The sequence below is a fragment of the Diabrotica virgifera genome, chromosome 4 (assembly GCF_917563875.1).
Source record: "Diabrotica virgifera virgifera chromosome 4, PGI_DIABVI_V3a".
NCBI lineage: Eukaryota > Metazoa > Arthropoda > Insecta > Coleoptera > Chrysomelidae > Diabrotica > Diabrotica virgifera.
Window position 1 is genome coordinate 248425384 of NC_065446.1, and position 24167 is coordinate 248449550.

The window sequence follows — 24167 nt, forward strand, 5'->3', positions numbered from 1 at the left end:
TGAAATTCCAACCTTTTTTCGCAATTATATTAACAATAAATGAGTACCTATATCAAACTTTGTAATATGTAATTTTAAAGCTTTTTTCATAATCTCAAAGATATTTGTACTAAAAAAATCATAAGTTTCACTGTTTTCCATTGATTTGAGAAAAAGGGAAAAATGCCATTTTTTGACAGTTAATTGTTTATAAATAAAAATGGCCGTCAGATCCTACGCATGAAATAGTTAGAATTTGTTTCTATAGGTATTACTTGTTGAAAAAACGCTTCAGTATCCTGGCTACTCGAGTGTCATGGAAAAAACCTTATTACCCTGGAGTACTAAGCCAGGATGTTTTTCTAGATCCGGGACCGCCTTTTCCCTATATTTCCTTGGATAATTACATGTAGCATTTCATATTTCAGATTCCCATCACGTGGCCAAAATACTCTAGTTTTCTTCTTTTTTATTCTATTCAGTACCTCTCTTTCTTTGTTTAGCCGCTGCATTACTGTTTGATTTGTTACTCTGTTCATCCACGATATCCTCAATATTCTGTGATAAGCCCACATTTCAAAAGCATCAATTATTTTGCACATCGTTTCCGTGAGGGTCCATGCTTCCATTCCATAGAAGAAAATGCTGAACACATAGCAGCGTAATAAGCGTATTCTTAGCGTAATTTTTAGCTCTCTGGTTAATACCTTTTGCATTTTTCTAAATGATGTTCTAGCTTGCTCTATTCTGCATTTGATTTCCTGTGATAAGTCACATTTTTCATTCACCCAACAGTCTAAATACTTGTATGCTTGTACTCTCTGCACCATGTCTCCATTTATTCTAATATCTGCCAAGTTATTAGCTATATTTTTGTTTTTACTGATGACCATCCATTAGGTTTTCTTTTATTTTATTTTTAGTTTATTTTCAGACCCATTTGTTGGCTGTGGTCCGTCACTGAATGTAGAAGTTGCTGCAAATTATCCCTGCCCGTTGTTAGCAGAACTGTGTCATCAGCGTATCTCAGATTGTTGATGAGTACTCCATTTTATACCCTCTGTTCTGTCTTCTACTGCTTCTCTAAAGATCTTTTCTGCATACAAATTAAACAGAAGTGGGGAGAGCACGCAACTTTGTCTAACTCCTTCAGAATAGGAATTTCTTCAGATGTCTGGTTGTTAATTCTGAAGTCGACTGTTTGATTCCAGTACAAATTGGCTATTATCCGAATATCTCGTCCATCCTCTTATCAAATATTACTGACTTAAAATGAAACGTATTGTAAAAAATGTATACTTTTAGAGAGTTTCACACACAAAAAAAAACTAAAAAATTCATTGAAAGACTGATGTACCATAGGTCTTAATGATTAGGTAATGGTGTATATCTAAAGGACTTACTTTTAGACATAAATCTTCTTTTCCTTTCGAAATTGTGACAGTTATTGGTGGGTATTGATCAACAGATCCGTAGTATTCCATGACGGCTCTCATTGAATTTTTAAATAGCTCAAAAAGCATGTGATATAAGTGTGATGGTACGTAGACTATATTTGTGTTAGTTTCTTCTTCAGTTACTGAAACATAAAGGTAATAATTTAATACACATGTGAAAAAATAATACGCGTAGTAATAAAAATCCATACATACAGGGTGGGGCATTAGTGTGACAAAGTCCAATTACTAATTTGTCGTAAGAGATACGAAAAAAAGTTATTTAGGTAAAAGTTGGGGAATAAATGGGACCATAATTTAAAAATATTTTCAAATACACAGGGGCGTCCGTATTGGCAGGGTGACATAAACTTATGTTTTTTTAAAAGAAACACCCTGTATATTTTTACATTTTTGAATTCTCCTCAATGTTTCTTCTCTTAAAATAGAGGGTTTTGTAATAGTATACAAGGTAGTTAAAAAGATAATTACGTTTTTTTGTAATTTCGTAGCGATATTTACACCCTGTATAATTCTAGTGATTTGACATCAAATTTTCTATTTATGTTCAAACGATTTTTAATATAGTCTACTATTGTTAAACATTAACAGTATCTATAGCGAAATGTTTAAGTTTAGTATACAGGGTGGGTCGAAACTCGGAATGAGTATTTTCTGAGTTTTCTTAAATAGAACACCCTGTATTTTAGTATTGTAATGACATGCTATTTTATGGTACTTTTTTATTTCTTAAGCATTCCGTATACCTAAGTGCTTCAATTTGTAAGTTATTCGGCCAAACATTAATTGCAACAAAAATTACGTGGAATTTTATTAGTTACAAAAAAGATACATACAGTTTAAAAAAGATACAAAATCGTCTGGCCTGATCCTTAATTTATTAATATTGGATGAGATATCCAAATACATTCGTAGTTAAGGTTGTTGGTGCGTAAAATAATAATCAAACATACAAAGTTCTCCCTAGTTGGCTATGACACAAAATTTGCTTAAACATTTGACATTAAACTATTTATATAGTTTCAGTTGATTTGTTACCATTACTAATATTAATTTTTCTAATGAGGAACTTATTAGAATAGCTTTTCGCTAGGAGAGTATAACAAAAATTAGCTACTTGCAATAAAAATTTATCATCAGCAATTCTCTGCTAGATGACAACCAAGAAGAAACACTTTTGAAAGTATGCTAAAACGGTTTCAATAGACTAGATACTTAGATTGTAAGAACGGTTGTACTAATATGCAGATTCTCAGTGACACTAAATATAACATTTAATTCCTGTTTTCTTCATTTACAATAGTTTTTGTTCAATCATATTATTTATCATAATCTAAGTGTCCAGTCCGTTGAAACCGTTCTAGTATATTTTCAAATGTTTCTCTTCTTGGTGGTCGTCTATCATGGAGTTTCTGATGAAAAATTCTTATTGCTAGTAGCACATTTTTGTTATACTCCACTAGCACAAAAATCTTATTAATCAGTTCCTCATTAGAAACATTTATATTAATAATGGTAACAAAGCAACTGGAAGTATAAAAATAGTAAAATGTCACATTTTTAAGCAAATTTAGTGTCATAGCCGACTAGGTAGAATATTGTATGTTTTAATTAATATTTTGCCCACCAACAATCTTAACTACGAATTTATTTGGATATCTCATCCAATATTAATAAATTAAGGATCAGGCTAGATTATGATGTATTTTTTTTTCAAAAAATTAATTTTGATTGAATATTTTAACAACCACCTAATAATATTTCACGTAATTTTTGTTGCAATTAATGTTTGACTTAAAGAATCACGAATAACTTACAAATTAAAGCACTTAGGTATAGGGAATGCTTAAGAAATATAAAAATACCATAAAATATCATTTCATTACAATACTAAAATATAGGGTGTTCCATTTAAGAAAACTCAGAAAATACTCCTTCCGAGTTTCGACCAACCCTGTATACCAAAATTAAACATTTCGCTATAATGTTAACGTTTAACAATAGTAGACTATATTAAAAATCGTTTAAACATAAATATAAAATTTGATGTGAGATCACTACAATTCTACAGGGTGTAAATGTTGCTACGAAATTAATAAAAAAACGTAATTATCATTTTAAACTGCCTTGTATAATATTACAAAACCCTATATTTTAAGAAAGGAAACATTGAGGAGAATCCAAAAATGTAAAAATATACAGGGTATTCCATTAAAAAAAAAACAAGTTTGTATCACCCTGTCAATACGGACGCCCCTGTATATTTCAAAATATTTTTAAATTATGGTCATATCTATTCCCCAACTTTTACCTAAATAACTTTTTTTCGTATCTCTTATGACTATGACAAACGAGGAATTGGACTTTGTCACACTAATGCCCCACCCTGTACACCAGCGGTGCTCAAAGGGTCGCGCGATCGACCGGTCGATCCCCAAAGTTTTTGAAGTCGATCGCGATTCACGGAAAAAAATACAAATGAAAAAGACGGGGACTACGCTGTGTCAGTCTACAGGAACTACAGGGTAAAAATAAAACAATTATCGATATGATGAGCGCAGTAGGTACATTATTTTGTCAACAAATGGAAATTATTGATTAATCAAATGAACAAAAGGATTTAAAGTAACCGCTCATTTGAATTATGTTTACTACGAGACAGAGCTGCAAGCAGTTCATAGCGAGTTTGAAAGACGCTTCGCTGATTTTAAAAAACTGACGGATATTGTAATATTCATGTCTAATTCATTTTCTTTTGAAGACTTGGAAAAATTGCCAGTGAAATATCCATTACTTTCAATATGAAGATAATTTCCATCCAAAATGAGGTACCGAAAATAATTTGGGATATACACCTTAAGTCCAGAGGGACCGATACGAAATTTTGGTCTTTCATATCATCTGACAAATATTCGTCCTTGAGAAAAGTAGCTCTGGAACACACAGCATTATTTGGATCAACATACTTGTGGGAGTCTGCATTTTATTTTACTAGCAGTCGATCGCTGGACACTTGCAGTTTATGTGGTAGATCTCACGCAGTACAAGTCTGAGCACCACTGCTGTACACTGTACATAATATATAATTTATTCTAGCTTCATCTTTAATATTGTTATAACTGTGACCTTGGAAGTGACTCATAACATACGTAAGTACAGTGCGCAGATTCTAAAGGTGCCGGTGGAGGATGGGGTCTATGCGCAGTATTATAGTCGGTGTATGAGAAAGTATTCGAAATAATGAAATAACAAATAATATAAAATTTGTAATAACGGAATGAAATAATGAAATAACAAATAATATAAAATTTGTTATTTCATTATTTCCAATACTTTGTGTCTCATACACCGACTATAATACTGTATATAGACGCCATCCCCCACCGGTACCTTTAGAATATGTGCACTGTAAGTACCTATTTCAGAAAGACCATGGAAATAAAATATCAATATAACTTTCATCTTAAAGAAGAGTTACATCACAGGGCTGGGAAAAACTAAAGCAAATTAAAAGTAAATACAAGGGAAAAATAATATACATCAAGGATGATATGCCCAAAAAAGAAAGAGATATACACAGAAAATTAAGAAGAACGGCTCAACTAGAATGAGACAATGGAAAGAATGTAAAAGTACGGTTCTAGAAATTTATAATAGATGGGCCAAAGAAAGGGATGGGTTAACTCAAGGAATCATACAATATACGGGACGAATACACTCAAAAAACTCAATAACAAACTGGACAAAGCGAAGATGACGATCTGGGGAGAACAAGGAAAACTAGGTAGGATGAATGAACAAGAGGCTGACATGAAAGGAAATACAGAGAGAAATATCTTCTACTTCTTATTGTGCCGTCTTCTAACGAAAGTTGGCGATCATCATGGCTATCTTGACTTTGTTTACCGCAGCGCGGAACAGTTCAGTGGTAGTCGTGTTATACCACTTTCGTAAATTATGAAATGCGTCTTCTTCCCGGTCCTCTTTTACCATTTACCTTCCCTTGGAGAAGGCCGTAACGTTCTTGATTTCTCATTACATGTCCTAGATATTCTAATTTTTTTGTTTTGATGGTTATGAGAATTTCACATTCTTTCCCCATTCTACGCAGAACTTCCACATTGGTAATTCGGTCAACCCAGGATATACGTAAGATGCGCTTATAACACCACATTTCGAAAGCTTCGAGCTGATTCAAGATGCAACAGTTAGTGTCCACGCTTCCATTTCGTAGAGCAGAACTGTGAATATGTAGCATTTCAACAGACGGTATTTTGTTTTTAATGATATGTCTCGACTGTTGAAAATGGGTCTCATTCTAACGTATGCTGCTTTCGCTTTTATTATTCGCTGTTTAATTTCTGTTGAGTGGTCCCACTTGCTATTTCAATTCGTGCCCAGATATGTATATTGCTCAACTCTTTCGATATTCTGTTGGTTGATTGTAAGTTGGGCGTTTAGTATTGGTTTTTTACTAATTGTCATAAATTTGGTCTTCTTTATGTTTAGAGCTAGTCCGTATCTGTTGCTGACTTCTGTTATACGATTTGTTGTAAATGTATATGTAAATCATTCAGATTATCGGCAAAAACTATGGTGTCATCTGCATATCTAATGTTATTCAACCATTCACCATTTATTAATACTCCCTTCGCACAACCGTCTAAAGCTTTCTTAAATACCCATTCAGAGTAAATATTGAATAGTAGTGGAGATAAAATACAGCTCCTCGTTCTATTGAAATTTTATCAGTCAACTGGTCTTCTATTTTGATTTTGGCCGTTTGATTGTAATAAATGTTTCTGATAATTCTCAGGTCTTTGTATCACTATCTTCACGCTTCACTATCTTTTGCAAAGTGACATATCTGTTCAACACTGAGGTTAGTCCAATCCCTGATATTCCTCAGCCAAGATTTCTTCTTTCTTTCCAAGCCTTTTCTTCTCTCTACTAGGGAGAGAGAAATATAGAAAACAGGAAAGCAAGAATAGTTACTAAGTTAGAGACCTGGAATACCAAAATATTACACAATAAAGAGAAATAGAAATGGAGTTCGAAGAGGCAAACGGATACAATAACTCTCTCAGTTATCATATCGTCCGTGACAATATTTGTGTCAGTGGCAGACGAAACTTATTCTTTTTCTTAGCCTTCTATCGTCCACGTTTGGACATAGGCCTCTCCCTACTCCTTCCATCGGTCTCTATCCTGAGCAACATATTTTCAATTTGTTCCGGCTTCTCTTTTAATATCATCAAAGAATACTCCATCCAACTGGAGTATTCTTTGATATCATCAACCCATTTCATCTGTGGTCTTTCTCTCGGTCGTTTACTCTCGTAAGGTCTTCAGTGTTCAGACGAAACTAAGAAAGAAATAAAAACAAACCACAGCTGTAAGCCATGAAACCAATCTATTATTAAGAATCCATTCATGCCATTCGTTTTAGAATATTTTATACAAAAGTTATAAAAATCAAAAGTACGAGTTTTGTATTTTGTCTAGCAGTGTATCTAAAATTGAAACAAAAAAGTATCATAACATTGTGTTCTTGACAAAGCAAATAATTATTAATGTGTTGTAGCTTCCTAGCTTCCACGTGTTATGATAACGACTTGAAGCATAAATATGTGTCTGCTTATAATGGCATATCATTAAAACACATGTCTTGCCATGTATGATGATCATTAGTAATTGATATAAAAATGATGCACTACTGATGAGCTAATATGCATTGAATGGGTACATTATCAGCAGAATTCAAGACACAAGAGTGTCAGGGTAGCACGACTGAAAGTACATATACACAAGATGTGAGTGATAAGAGTTAAAGAATAGAAAAAAAAAACAATAAATAAAATTATATACCTAAGCATATATTTTTATTTATAAATTTCGTATAAGACTTGTATAAGTATACTTTAAGTAAAAATTCAAAATATTAAAAAAATTGAAGTTATCTCTGAAGCAATGATACTTTTTGAAGATATTCTTCTTTAGCGGCGAATCGATTGAGGGTAAAATTTGATTGATCCGCGCGCATGCGCACACCGACAGTATGGTATTAGTTGTTATACGGGCTCTGATTGGGTGTTGAAATTTTGAAATGATCTGTCAATAATTGTTCAATATGGAGGTTATCGGTAAACAAAAATATTGTATAATATTAGTTTTTATTGATGTGTGGACAGAAATAAAATCAAATTTATAATTATAGTGACTTTTTAAATAGTTTTGAAAAGCCGCAGGTACGTAATTCTAAATGTTTCAGTTGGAAATACTTAATAGTTTCAATACCTATCTATTTGGAAAATGTAAACAAAATAATGTAGTTACCTATTAGTAGGCAATGCTTTAATTTACATAATCTGATTACGAACAAACTTTCTACAAATCTTCATCTCATATATCGTTTTCTTACTCTATATTTTGTTGTATTTTATTTCGACAAAAATCAAACTAATAATTTTATTAAATTCATATAAATTTATGGTGTAAACGTTTAGTTTGTGTATATTCCCACATGACGTATACGAGAGTTTGGTGCAGTTTGAAATGGCGTCAACTTTCGTACGGCGCGGTAGACGTGAAGTGGGTTCAAGCCCCAAGCAAGTTATTATTTTTTTATTTTTTTTATAGATTTTATGATTGTAAGTATATTATTATATAATTTTTGAAGATATTCTTCTTTTTTGAAAGTGGTAGATAAGAAAGTTAGTTTGATTTTTAAATAAAATAAGTACAAATAACCTTTTAAGTATATTTACTTCGTTTAAATTACCTAATGTTGTTCTGAAGCTATTTCCTTGTGGCATTTTTATGATTAATTATTTATATGGGAAATAAGCCACAATTAAAATGAAAAAAATAATTTTATTAACGTTTCGACGCCCAAATCGGGTGCCGTTGTCAAAATACAAAATATTACTAAAATAAACTAAAGTGTTGTTGCTAAGCAAAAAAATTCTTCTAATAATTTATTTAATCTCACTCATTTATATTGGCAATTCAGACATATATTATACATTTTAAAGTAGAAGACTTTAAAATGATATTGCCAATATTTATGAGTTGCGTTCCTGGGACGACTTACTGAAAGATAGTTCATTCGATTACATGAAATTAACCCCAACTCAAGAATATCCGTCATAAAAAATTATAGCATGTGATATGTCTTTAAAAAGACAACCAAATGCAACGACAGTAAAATTCTCGCGTTAGAGACTTCATAGTAAATCACAAGGGAAAACCAGGAAAAACCCTGTGATACTATCCCGACATCGTAAGTATTTGGTCTTACATTAATTTACTCTCAAAAAATAATACCAAATTCTGACTTGTAACATGTTTAAATTATAAATAATATTAATAATACTAGATATATAAGTAATACTAAAATATAAAATATGTACTAGCTCGATATTATTGACTTACTAATCTTGGTATTTTCTTTCTATTGACTTCCTATTTTTATATTTCCCATATAAATAATTAATTTTAAATTACCTATTATATAAAAGAAGAATATCTTCTTACGCGTGCGTACAAAGGACACACACATTCTTTTTTTTAATTTTTTTATTTACAAAAACCCGCTTTAATCTATAATCTAATAAGATTATTATCCGAGCGGTAATATCTAATTACTAATTACACTTTGATTTTGCTTAGCAAATTAAAGACTTTTAAAGACAAATGTAGGTTATCCATACTGTTATTTGAATTTAAAATCAAATTTCGCTTATCACAAATCAGGTGTTCTTTTTTTATATAAATATTGATAAGAAACCTGGGACCTGGGTATGTCCAAGTTGTAAATGGGAAAATAATTATTTGCTTTGGTCAGGCATCAAACGTCCACTAATCTTTTGTGGCATTAAGAGCGTAGGCGCAAAATTTTCGGGCCAATGCTTTTTAAATCCATTCATTTTTTTCGAATTTTTAAAAAACTAATACATAAATATTTTTGAAAAATTTAAACGCAGAATAAAATATTACATTACGAAATTATTATGAATAAAGAACAAGTGAATGAGATATCTGAAATTAAAAATCACACTCAATTTTCTGTTTTTTTTTTCACCCTGTAACTTATTAAAATAAACATTGTATAAGTTTTCAGATACTTTCGGCCCTCGGTAATAATGTAATCTTTCATTCTGCGTCTAAATTTTTTCAAAAATACTTAGTTTTCTCAGGATTCGAAAAAAAATGAATGGATTTAAAACACATTGAACATTTTGACAGGCAACATTTTGCGCCTATGCCTCTAATATAAATTCCAAAGAAGCATTGGTCCGAAATTTTGCGCCTTTGCTCTTAATAATGCCAGTGGCCAGTGACCTTCCCCAATGTAGTAAAAATCAGTGGCGGCTCGTGATTTTTACAATAGGGGAGTAACAAAATAACTGTAAAATATCTAGACAAATTTGCCCTAGCAAAAAAATGCGCCAAAAAATGTAATTTAAGGCCCCATTTTTTGACCATTTTTTATTTACATTTCATAATATCATCCTAATTCATAATTTCATGATATCATATCATTTTAAAAATAGTTAGTCTAATTGTAAAAGTTTAATACCAAAGTTTGTGTCGTGTATTTGTTAACAATTCCATCTATTTGTAAATAGATACCTCGCATATCAAAATAAATACAGATTTAAAGTTTTGCAGTCCATACATAATGAAGCTTCAAATTTTTTAAGATACTCAACTGAATTTTTTTAATTCTAAACGGGGCCTACTGCGAATTCAAAAACACCATAAATTACCGATATTTTGCTTTGAGTTAGAGATATCGGAAAAAGTTATTTGAGCAAGTTGTTCCAAATATTATTATAACCGCACATACCAAAATTCGCACTTTTAGATTTTTCATTATGTATTTTTAGTCAGGACCCTAAAATTCGTTGTCCCGAGACGCACGCAACCACGCAACGGAGCCGATAAGCTATTCTGCCTCCCTTGGTATATCTCAGGGCAGCGTGTGATGGCACCGTAGGTAGATGCCACTGTTAGGAGACCGGGTCTCCTTAAACGCCTGCTGCGCTGCACGGAGCATTAGCAACGGAGACTGTTGGGCTTCTCGGCTCCGTGCTCCGTTCATGCATCTCGGGATAACCCAGGGTCCTGCCTACAATAATATGTAATAAAACTGAGACGCGATCATGCGTTCTAATGCTAATGCTCCGTACGTATGGATAATTAGTGATAATATGGAATTTACACGTTGTATAATAGTGAGAGTTGTACTTGTTGTTTTCGCGATTCATGATAAACAAAACAGTGTAGAGTGTGTAAAAAATTTATGGGGAGGCTGAGCCTCCCTTGCCTCCTCTGACGAGCCGCCACTGGTAAAAATTACTATCCCTACACATGAGATGTAATAATATATTTTCATCCAGTAAAACTTCCTCTTATTCCTCTTTATTGGCGGATTGATACCTCTATGAAAGATTGTCACTCCATCTTTTGCTCGGTCGGTTGATATTTTTACCGATTGTTGATTCATCTCTTGCTATTTTGACCACACGTGTCTCACCCATTCTGGTTATGTGGTTATTCCATCATTTTTTTCTATGTACGTTTCATTTTCTTCTAACGTCTTCACTCATCTTTCGATCTCTCAGAGTATTTCCTGTAATTCTTCTCAGTACTCTCATCTCTGCCGTTTTCAGTAGTCTTTGTGTTTTGGCTGTATCAGGTCTGGTTTCTGATGCATATGTCATTATTGGTCTTACACCGGCTTTATAAATTCTTGACTTCATCTCAGTGTTAATATCTCGGTTTCGCCATAGTGTTATTAAGGCATCCTACTGGTCTATGTGCTTTTTGTACTTGATTTCTCACTTCTTTATCCAGGTCTTCGTAGCTGGACAATGTACATATTTCCAAGGTATTTGATTTGCATTATTTGCTCAACACTAATGCCATCAATTTCTATTTTACATCTGATTGGTTCTTTACTGATTACTATTGTTTCAGTTTTCTTAGATGAAATTGTCATATTCTCTTTTGCTCTGATATTAAATCTGTGGACTAATCTTTGCAGACTATCTTCATCTTGCGCTATCAATATTGCGTTGTCTGCGTAGCAGAGTATTTTTATTTTTTGTTTCCTATTGTGTATCCTCTTCCTTTGTTGACGTTTTTGATGATTTCATCCATGATTAAATTGAAAAGCATAGGACTCAATGAGTCTCCCTGTCTTATTCCGCTGCCTATATCTATAGGTTCTGTAAGTTTTCCATCTATTCTGACTTCTATCTTGTTGTTTTGGTAGATGTTTAGATCCAGTAAAACTCTAATTTAATGTTCTTCCTTGGTATGTTAACATTGCAAAATTGTTCCAGTTCTATCTACAAATTTACTCAAATTCCTAAGTCCTGCCTGGTGCCATTAACACACAACATGTAGAGATAAGAGATGTGTACATTAAAAGTTTGTAATATAATATTTATTTGACATAAATACATACTTGATCGATATACCTAACGTCAATACTATATTTATTTTCTGTTTGATAACAATCGACAGTAAATATTGCTCACATTAACTGATATCAAAGTACATACATAATACGTCGATATTTTATTCGATATACGTTGGGTACGACTTTGTATGGTGATCAGTTATTGCTGTGGAATAAATATTTTCCATTAGTTTTTATTTTCTATATCTTTACAAGGTTACAGCAATATGCAGTGTGTACACGTATGGGGTGTCCAATATCAGATTTTTTTTTCTAACGTTAAAAACATCACATATCTGTTAACTTTCTTTTTTGTTTTACTATTTTTCTTCTAAAAATAGTTGGGACCCAAATATTTTATTAATTAAAAATTCTGTCTAATCTTTCACTTATTTTCTATCCTTATCTTTCCCCGTATTCAAACCCAATACTAGCTTAACCATAGACATAGATAAATGTTTCATGAACAGTTTATTTGTCAGTTAACAACTCCGTTCTGTCATGTCAGTTTTCTCTTGAATGGAATGCCTTTATGATGTTTGTTACCTATTTAAGTTGATGTTTCAGTCAATCAATTCATTTTTATTTTCGTTAAATCTTCTTGGGTTTTTGGTCTTATTTTATATTTTTGTGTCCCTTGTCGGGAGGGACTTCACGAAGCCTCGTGGTACAACACATGGTATAACAATACCATGAAATAAAACTGCAGATACTTCTCAAAACACAACTGACACTTAAAGAAGATTTGAAGAAACATCTAGATTTACCTAAATCTAAGCCGTCGCACAGTGGTCCAAAATCCCGAAAAGCTGGCCAAAAGTCAAAAAAAAAAAAATTCAACGTTTCGAGAATATTATTATATTTTCTAAAAGAGAATTAAATTCTCTATTCAGTGTTGGCAACCCTAGAGTTATATCTCGTATATCTGAATTTCCAGTTCAGTTCAAAGTTGACCTTCTTACGGAACAGAAGCGCAGTTAAGAATGACGAATATTTTATACGCACAGTCTTGTGCGTGTATCTCGAAAACGAAGTGCGCAAATTCAATTCTGCAAAATTGAGGATATTCGTGGATCCATCTTTAATAAAAGCCGATAATATCAAAATATTTGTATATGTGTTATATTTAGTATATTTTAAGATGAAATTAAGTAATAAAAGAGTATATATTTTGAAAAATTTAAATTTTCAGATAGACAAATAGTTATATATTCCATCGAATTCCAAGATGTTACTACAATCATCTTTTAGCTTATATTTCTCTCTTTAAGATTAAAAAAAAATTAGCTGCCACTATCTGCCCCTTTGGTTTTGCGAGAATTTTTTGTACAAGCGCTCTGCGCTATGAGTTTCAATATGAATCGTTAACAACACAGAATAAACAGATCATTCCGCAGTATTCAGGTAGTTGTTATGACTGTAGATCTTTAGTTATTTCAGTATCATAGGGTAAAATCAGAGATAAAAGGGTCAGGTACAGTATTGTTGAAGAATAAAGTAAAAATTAGTTTTGACTTTCATATGATTAATAATCGAATTTAACGTTGGAATAAAAAAATCCGCCATTGCATCCGCCATTTTGTTTTTTGAAATTTCGATTTCGGATTCGTAATCAGCAACCTCAAAAACCCCCGGATATCAAATTTAGACGGTATTACATATATTTAAAATACATAAACCCGCCATATTACATCCGCCATTTTGTTTTTTGCAATTTAGACTTCAGATTCGTAATTAACGACCTCAAAAACCCCCGGATGCCTAATTTCATGCAAATAAAAAAAGCTTTCATATTTTGGCCATCTTTTCGGAATTTTGGACCACTGTGCGTCGTCTGAAGCCAACGACTAGACCATCTATTTACCTTCAACAACAACAGTGCATACAACAACAATGCGATAAGCATCATTTTTAAATCTTGTAACGCTTTAGGTTGGTAACGCACAAAGTTGGTCAACGAGAAAAACCTGGACATAATAGTAGAACTGTTCAACGCTATCTATACTACGGGAATCATCCCTAGAGAAATGTTGACATCAGCATTTGCGTGTTTGCCAAAGAAAGTGAATGCCAAAGAATGCAGTGACTACCGAACCATAAGCTTAATGTCACATACCTTGAAAATTTTTTATTTTTTAGCGAATAATGTCAACGAAAATATTTTCTTCTCAAACCCCATGGAGGCTTCCTTGCCATGTGGTAGGATACTGTGTATAGTGTATATTATAGCACTTTATGTTGATGAAAAATGAAACAACTATGCAGCTTTTTGTTGATAATTTTTGTTAACATTTTTGCACGAGCACAATGAAACTCAAGAAGGCCTCTCGGGTTCACATACCGTTCCTGAAACCAAATTGTTTTGGACTGGGTCATATCCTCTTATTTGTAAATTATGTTATGAATTATTTTCAGAAATAACTTGTAACGTACGTGACAAAAAACCTATCAGTCGAAATTATAAAATATACGTAAATATTTTTGTGAACCATGAACTTCTTGAGCGATATCAATAATTATTATTATACATATCGAATTTAAGGTCTTCGTTGCTTTAGATTTAGATTAAGTCCACCCACAAATAGCACAGAATCAGGAGGTGCTCGCAACATAACCACACGTAGGGAGAGCATAGGATCGACTAGTTCACACTCACACATGATTCATTCGTTCCCACAAACTTTTTTTCTTTGTGCATACATTTTTTCATGGTCTGTATTAGTCGTTTCTACATTCCGAATTTGTGCATTTACTTCAAAGAGTTCCGATCTCTTACTAGAGATAGCTATTTAAAATTGACCCAGAATCCATTCGTCGAACAGTATAAAAAATTCGTGAGAGTGCACGCCAGTATCTATATGGCACAGGCACAGAGTAAATAATATTAGCCTAATTGTTATCATTTTTGATATTTTAAAAAGCATTTTTATTTTTAGAAAGGTTATCTCAAAAAATGTTTTTGAAGTATGCCAGCCTTTTTTCAAGGTAGCGATTCATAGTGTATGTGTACAAAATATGAAAAAAAACTGGATGCCACATACGTGGAGAAAGACTTGTCATATATCTTGCAAAGATACTAACCAACATAATAATAAGATTAATAAAAAACATGTGTTATGGTAGGGGAGCAAAGTATGCTAAATGTGCAGTCACTCGAGCGCTTTGGGGACCTATTGGGTTGTGAAGAGTAGGTCCTAAAACCAAAAAAAGTTAAGTAAGTTTTTCATTTTAATGGTAACTTGTCCATTTTTAATTTAATTTTCCATTTCCAACAATCGTTTTTTAGATTATAGCGCCATCTGTCCATAATTAGAAAAAATGTCTTGAATACAAGTTACTTACTTTTACGTAAGGAATCCAAATCTGCAATAAAAAATGGGAGCTCCCATCCAAGATTTTAAAGTAACCCCCCACCCCACCTCCGTGGGGGCTCGTGTTTGGTGCCATTCGATAGATTTTTTAAAAATATTGAATAAGTGTATTTTTCAGTTTTTCGATCTGATGTTCATTTCGCGAAATATCTCGGAATTCGTACTTAAAATATTAAATTTACCCTCCACCCCTCTCCGTGGGAAGTCGTGTTTGGTATCATTCGATAGATTTTTGAAAAATATTGAGTAGGTACGTATTTTTTAGTTTTTCGATCTGTCATTCATTTCGCGAAATATTCGGTTTTTTCTTGTGAAACTTTGGGACTCACCTATTTCCTTACGATCCACTCAAATCGTCAGATTTTTGAAATATACACTGTTTTGCATGTACTTAACTTACCTTATCTTAATCTGACGATTTCGAGTTTTTTTAAGGATAGATTTTTTTCGGCCCCCCTTAAAGAACTTCCCTGCATTAAGAGCCAATATATGGTAGAGGTACATTTTCAGGATACAAGGTTTCTCCCCATGTAATAATCTGACGCGCTCAAGTAACTGCAAAAATTCCCGCTTGGGCTTCTCTACCATTACAAATATTATAAGTAATAATTCAACCACTATATATAAAAAAAGAATGTGTGTGTACTTTGTACGCACGTAAGAAGTTATACTTCTATTATAATATAATCTCACTTCATATTATGATTTCAACGAAATCAATATACCTATCTACTTTAAACAGTTTTTTTGTATTGTATTTAAATATTAAACTAATTTTAGAAAGAACAAAAAGAATACCAAAAATTAAAATAATAAATAAAAAAAAAGGATATGACTTTGTCAGGATTTGAAAAGAGGACCTCTCGATCCCTAGGCGAATGCTCTACCGATCAGCTACCACGGCTTTTTTATTCAGTGGATCATTTCTCAGACATAATTACAATCTCGGTGACAGATACTTTGAATGAAAATAAACATGTTCAATAATACTTATTAGGAGGAAGACAAATCCACAGACATAAAAATTATAATACATAAATATATTTACTAAAAACACTAATAATATATTCTTTTCACGCACACCTTATTTGCGCTACATGACTTAAAAGATGTAGCGACTATTTAATACCATACTGTCGGTGTGCGCATGCGCCGGGAAATGTAAAAATTCACCCTCATGCCTAAAGAAGTATAACTTCAAAAAGTTCAAAAAATATAAAACTGAATAAATCCTCGTGTGCACCACTGTATAAATATATCCTAAAATGAACTAAAATATACTTTGAACGATTTTCATCACGATGACGTAAATTGTGAATATCGTTATTAAAACAGAAGTGTTGATCAAATCACCAGCATTTACTTATCAACATAAACATTTCGAGAACAATGACAAGGCATCAAATCAAAAACATATTTTTGTTTACGTTATTTTCATACAATGACCAGAATTTTGTTACACAATTTGTATTGTTCTCAAAAACGGAGCATGAAGTGTTTGACACAAATTATTATTTCAATATGTATGCTGCATGTATTGTAAAGAATATTGTAATATTTAATTATTTATTTATTACGAAATTACTTATTTATTTTAGACACTAATTGTTACACGATTGACTATTATTATTTTTACTAACTTACATTTAAATAAATAAAACACTGAATTTATTTTCTTTAATTACAAACTTTTAAATTATCTCATATTACCTACCCGTATGCATGACAATGGTGAATATACAATTCTTAATTGTATGTCAAACAAGCTGAAAATGCGAGCATTATCATAACGAAAACTTTGTTTATTTACGTATTTCGTAATTCATAATATGGAAAATTGCTATTATGAAAAGTTGTTTAGAATTAATAATTATGTTTTACTGCGCAATTATATCATTCTAATTTAAATGTTATGAACTATAAAGGTACTTTATTCTTGATCGAAATTCATATTTTTTATATACCTCGTATAAAATTAATAAAATTTTATATATGATGGTTGCATCATAAATCTTAGAACATGAAGAGCTTTTTATCTTCTATAACTAATCTTCGTCAAGTTAAAACTAAAACAGTACAGTTATAAATGAAAATGTTGTTGGTATCCATAATTTGAGAAAAATATTCAAATATTTTTTTTCATTAGAAGGGTGTAATTGCACATATCAGACCATATTTTTTTTTCCAAACAATATTATTTCATATAGTCGGTTCGCTAAACTCAGACACAACTGGCTAGTGATTTTAGTCAATAATTTTGGCAATTTGGCAAAAAACATAATTACTAAATAATTAGTAATTTTGCCAATTTTGGCAAAATTCGCAAAAAACAAAAAAATTACCTACTAAAATCGCTATCCAGTTGTGTCGAGTTTAGCGAACCGACTATAATAACAATTTTCATTTCATAACAAATGGAACAGTCCATTTATCATTAGGTACTCCCAGTAGGGGAGGCCGTATACTCGTATAAACCTTTTTAAAGCTGTTAATAAATTAATGCTTTTAAAATATACTCAAATTGTATTTTTGAACATCTTATTTATTTTATATAATAATTAAATCACTATCAATAAATGTCATTGATATTTTATTAATACTTAATTTAAAATTTAGTTTGACATTCACGAAGTGTCAAACTCAAATGTAAATAACGTATGCTTTGCTTAACAAATCGAAATTAAAAAGCTGAAAATGCGAGCATTATCATAACGAAAACTTTGTTTATTTACGTATTTAAATTCATAATATGGAAAATTACTATTACGAAAAGTTGTTTAAAATTAAAAATTATGTTTCAATTTGCAATTATACCATTCTAATTTAAATGTTGTGAACTATAAAGATATTTTACTCAAAATTCATATTTTTTATATAGTTACCTCGTATAAAATTAATAAAATTTTATATGTGATGGTTGCATCATAAATCTTAGACCATGAAGAGCTTTTTATGAAGAATAACTTTTCTTCGTCAAATTAAAAATGCAAGAGTGATAAATGAAAATGATGATTTAAAATAAACCTTATTTTCGTTTTCAGCACCATCCAAACCTTAGGTTAGACGAAATTTAGCCATTCACCACACCGTGGTCAGTATCTTGAGAAATAAGCGTTATTTTAAGAGTGCCACTCGTCTATAAAGTCACATAACTTTTTTCTTATTGCATACTTTGATTTGAAATTTTCCAAAAAACTTCTTCATGAATTATATTTTATTCCTGTGTTGGTGAAAATTATAAACTAAAAAATTTGTCACTCAACTTTTTTTAGTAAACATTAAACTAACGAAATCTGACGACAAAATGTTTAAAAATTAACAACTCCTCTTTTAATTTGTTTAAACTAGTTTAAATTTGTAAAGTCGAAAAATCATTAAAATATTCTATGTCATATTATGTATAAGTTTTTAGTTTGTGAAAACTGTCATTATAGATAGCAGTGCGTGAAGGGTTTAAAGTGTGCGTGAAGTAACAATGTATTTTAAATGGGATTTACTTTTTCGCACACTTTCAATCGGTTTTTTTGGCACACTTTCATATAATCAAATATCCTTAACTTTCGCATTGTCATGGTGATGACAATATGAGCAATGACTTACAACAAAATTTTTGACAGTTTTGTGGTTTGAAAGTAGTTAGGATTTTTAAATTTCAAAGTTCTAAAAATTGTAGAATAGAAATGAATTCCAGTGACGAAGAGTTACAGTTTTTTTATTTGTTTATCGTAGATAAAATATTGTATGAAACTGTGCGTGAAGTACTTTTTGCGAACTTACGCGATATATCATCGAACTTACGCGATCATTGCGAACTTACGCGATCAAAACATCGCGTGCGTGCAAAAAGCATACTTCACGAACTGTTTCATAAATAACTATTTTTAACATGTACCACCAAGTCTAGATAAAAATAAACTTCATATTCAGATTCAGCGGTATCGAAAATATAAAGAATCACCAAAATTGGTCATTCATCTTAAAGCTGATTTGCGTGGTCGGTATAACGTAATTTTAGGAGTTGCTACCGCTCGCCTAAAAATGGAACTAGTCTATTTATCATTAAAGGGGAGGCCGTATACTTGTACAAACCTTTGTTGTTAATACATTATTGCTTTCAAAATATACTCAAATTGTATTTTTAAACATCTTATTTATTTTATATAATAATTAAATTCACTATAAAATGTCATTTATATTTTATTAATAGCTAATTTAAAATTTAGTTTGACATTCACGAAGTGTCAAACTTAAATGTAAATACCAAATAATATCCTATGCTTTGCTTAACAAATTCAGATTAAAACTAGCCTACTTACTAATAGCAACAATTTCAGATGACGTTTAGTGTGTCGGAAGAAAATAAAAGGATTGTGACATCACATTTTAGACTTTGAGGTCGGTTATCTCGAAGATGGTTAGAGATATCGAAATGCCGTTTTCATATTTGAATTCAGAAGACAAAACTACATAAAGTCCATCGGTAAATCTGTTCTAGGTATTACAGGAGTGGCGATGCAATAACATACAGACTTTGCGAATTTATAAACGAAAAGTTTTCGTTGAAAACTAGCCTACTTACTAGCAACGATTTCAGCTGACGTTTAGTGCGTCGGCAGAAAATAAAAGGCTTGTGACGTCACATTTTAGACTTTGAGGTCGATTATCTCGAAGACGGTTAGAGATATCGAAATGCAGTTTTCAGATTTGGATTCAGAAGAAAAAACTACATAAGAACCCATCGATAAATCTGATTTGAGTATTGCAGGAGCGGCAACGCAATAACACACAGACTTTGCGAATTTATAAACGAAAAGCTTTCGTTGAAAATGCGCAATAACTACCTTTTAAAACCCACCAAATTTCATTTGCCTATGTCAACCGGTTTTAGAGCAATAAATAAATCAACACCCCGTATCTCGGAAACGAAGCCTTTGCGGATATACGTTTATAAAGCAGACTGTCTTTTTTTCATGCAGAATAACCCTTAAAAGTTTGTCGCACACCCTGTATTGGTGAAAAACATGGCTGGTTAATAAAGTTCCTAACTTTTTTAATATCCAAGATAAGCGATTGAATCAAAAAACATAATGTTAAGAAAATCTGAGGCTATAGTTGGGTTTTAATTTCAGTATTTTATAAATGCTAGAATATTCCACAGGTAGTGGTGAACTTTGAGGAAAAAAAACACAGTTTAATTGGTACACCCGGCATACAATGACACTTTACCTGTCTAACAACAATATTAGTACAGCGATATTGTTAAAGAATAAAGATAACATATTAAAAAAATCACTTAAATCGGACAACAGGTTTAGGAAATTCGAGACATCAAAAATGACCCATTTTTAAGGTGGTGCGTTAATTTCTTGGAATACTTAGTGTATTAATGAAACGATGGAGGAACAACTGCGAACCCCAGAAGAACAGAGTGGTTTTCGTCCCGGATGGCATATTTGTATGAATTATATTAATTTAATTGGCCCTTGCCAATTCTATTATTTAGATTTATTAATTTTCTTCAACCTCATGCCACGGCAATATGTAACCTGCTGCTATCAACTAACGCAGCATTTGTTTTTGTAGTTTTTTTTTTGTTTTTATATTTCATTGGACATTGGCTTGTCATTTGGCGCCCAACATGGGGCTCCAATATGTAACAATATAGCACCCAAGGATCGAGGCAAAAACTTCACTGTTATAGATTGGCTGTTGTAGTATTATATGGTAAATAGTAATTATTTTGATTTATATATATTTTAACAATATTGTACTGATAAACTAAATAATAGAAATTGTAACATGAAAAATCAATAGTACTCACTGTTATTCCTAGATATATCTATGATTAGATCCGGTGATGCCAAATAGTACTGGTCACAGAGAAACCTCGCGTTCTCATACGCATCTTTGATCACGCTCACGACGTCACATTGGGTGTCTATGCAACCGATGTACTTGCTACTGTTTGGTCCAGGGGCGTTTTCCAACTGACCGCCAAATAGTAAAGCTGAAAATAATTTAACTTCAATACAATTAGTAGGGTTTAAACACACCGAGCAGTTAAAGAAGTTAAAAACAAAAGAAAATGTAAAAATTAAAAGAAAACAACATGCATTTTATTACAGTTTAAAATGTTTCAAACTGTTAATCGAATATATCCAAATTACGTACCAGAAAGAGATAGCAGAAGTGACTGAATCAATATCTCATTGTATGACTTCTACCACTTGAAGCGGATGTTAGATATGACATTTGGTAATAAGAAAGAAAATCTTTAAAGAAGGGAAAATTAAACTAGACATATCTTAGAAAATACTAGAACTATTGGCAAGTTCTATGATATTACCAAAGCAACAAAGAACATTAGACAAGAAGGAAAAATGCAATACATATTGTAGATTTTAGTAGAAGGCAGCTGTTTATTTGGTAACTCTCTGCACCACGACCTATAAGATTTTTTGTGTGTACCCTTTTTGTGGTTTGTATAGTGTATCTGTTGAGTAAATGCCTTCTTACTATGTAAATTCGGAGTCTATTTCGTTGTACAAGCAAGATTGCGATAGATCTGACGGATCTTCTCCATGTGCCATGAAGAATTCATCAGAATTATCCGACGTTGGCGATCATCATTGCGAAGGCTTCTCGATCTTCTGCAACATGGAATAATTGTCCTGCATTTGATATCTGAACCCATTCACGAATATTTTTTAACCAAGAAACTTGTTTTCTTCCTACACTTTTACGGCCCTCTATTTTGCCCTTAAGGATCAGTTGTATGTAGTATTCTATATCGATTTCCCCTTACTATATGTCCTAGATAAGAGATTTTCCGGTCTTTACCAACCGTTAGCAGTTCTCTATCTTTGTTGATCTTCCTTAGTACTTCCTCGTTAGTTTTTCTTGCTGTCCAAGGTATCTTCAGCATCCGTCTATGAATCTACATTACCAATGCTTCATTTTTGTTCACGATCTGACGGATATTCCTTCTATGATTTCCTTCTAATTTGTAGCCAAAGATATCGAAGGTATGAGACATTATCTTGAGCCACTCTAATGGGGCATTATGTTGAAGCTCATATCAAGGATTTTCATTTTAATCTTCATTTAATCGCACTTTTTATTTCTTTTCTGAAAATTATAAACTTCTAATGGACTCCTATAGGTCAGAAGGATATATACTCCTACTAGACCAAAAACTCGTGCCAGTAAAAATCATTAGTTTGACGATTAGTGCAAGAATGTAACAAGAGAAAAAAATGAAGCCTACAGAAAAATGCTTACCCGACGAACTTGATCAACTGTAGAGATTTACTAGACAAAGAGAATAGAAGAAAAGGATACACAGGAGAAAGAAAGGACACCACTCAAATAAGGAACATAAATTGATAGAAAACCTTAATAGAGAAAGAAGCCAGAGCATTCGATAAAAAAGTTAATAACAACTGAAAAGAATTCAAGGCAACTACAAAGACAATGTAGAAATCTGCATTGTCGAAGGCAGTTCCACAGCATCCAAACATTTTTCACAGCTAACGATGATGTTCACCTTGAAAAAGTTGGGCAAGACAAGATGGAAAAGTGCATATTTTGTAAGGGGCGGTTTCAAGCAGAAAGAATTTGCCATTTTTCCTAAATTTGGTTAGATAAAACATTTTGTGATTTGTATTGTGTGATTTTCCCTAGTGGTCCATATTCTCAACGAATCAAGCAATTTTCAAATTTGCACGAAATTTATGATATTTATTATTTGTTTTTCCCAAACCTTTTTTTTGTAATAAATAGCTGTACTATATGAAAGGGAAAAAATAAGTATTTGGAAAAAAACAAAATGGGGGCCCTATTAGGACATTCTCTCTTTTTAAAATAAATATAAGACTAAACTAACGTGATATGTTTCCGCGTAAATCGTCATTAAAATAATAATTAAATATAACCTTCTAAAAAACCTAATATATTATCTAATCTGTTTTTGATCGTTAATGTTATGTTTTCGTCTAATGCCGGTGATAATTAAATGCATTAAACCTCGTGAGATCATATTCATTCCATGAAATGTCGAAATGTGATAAACATAACAATTAGTGAGAATACCGAGAAAAAAATTTATTTCTTGTTATTGTTGTGATCCTACATTGACCTTCAAGCCACATAATAGAGTATTCTTTGATTTCCATTTCATCAATATTCTGAAGAAAGGAAATCCTGTTAGGAAGTTTTGCTTAAACTAGAAAGATCAAATACGATTGTTGTTTTCTTAGTATAGATGACACAATGGCATTTTAAATACATTTTAACATATATACAGTGTGTACAAAAAGTAACCTAAACTTAATTATATTAGATTAAGACATCATTTTCTTCACCCTTTCTTTCTATCAATATTACTGTCTAGTCTATAAGAAGACATCAATGATGTGTCCTGAATCATCTATTTGACGTATTTTTATAATGTTGAGAAGTTCTTCATGGGTTCCCGTATTTGTAACACACTTTCATTCGTGTTTCAACTCAAGTTGACACTCAATTTTCAATATGTGAGGTTCATTCCTTGCATATCACATCCACGTGGGTTAGAGTCCTGTGTTGCCCTGGGTTATTATGTGTTGTCCAGGAATATTTGAAACATCCATCTTTATTAATAATAATATGTAGTACATATCATTTAAGATCTTGAAACTTTTAAAGAGTTTTCACCCATAACTTTTTGGTGGCTCACGCATACATGCTATTGGCTTAACACTGATGATGGATTACCTATTAATCCGAAAACGTTTTATTTTGTAATTTAACCCTTATTGGGGTCTTTTAAATATACCTTTTACAAAGAATCTTGTATTTTTTCAACTATATAGACTCTCTGACTATAGACTCTGCATTTATCACCCTTTA

The 24167-nt window shown here is 31.9% G+C and overlaps 1 protein-coding gene across 2 annotated transcripts in view; it reads right to left on the reverse strand.

Moving 5' to 3' along the window:
- The window catches only part of LOC126883365 (pyruvate dehydrogenase (acetyl-transferring) kinase, mitochondrial), a 97707-nt gene that overhangs the window by 11613 nt on the left and 61927 nt on the right, over positions 1 to 24167 (reverse strand). Inside the window, exons 3-4 of one of the 2 annotated variants that reach the window (XM_050648837.1) lie at positions 21100 to 21285; positions 1383 to 1558 (exon numbers count right to left, since the gene is read on the reverse strand). In XM_050648837.1, coding sequence (XP_050504794.1) covers positions 1383 to 1558; positions 21100 to 21285 — 362 coding nt within the window. Of the gene's footprint in view, positions 1 to 1382; positions 1559 to 21099; positions 21301 to 24167 lie in introns of both variants that reach the window. The other variant, XM_050648836.1, reaches the window with a different exon arrangement.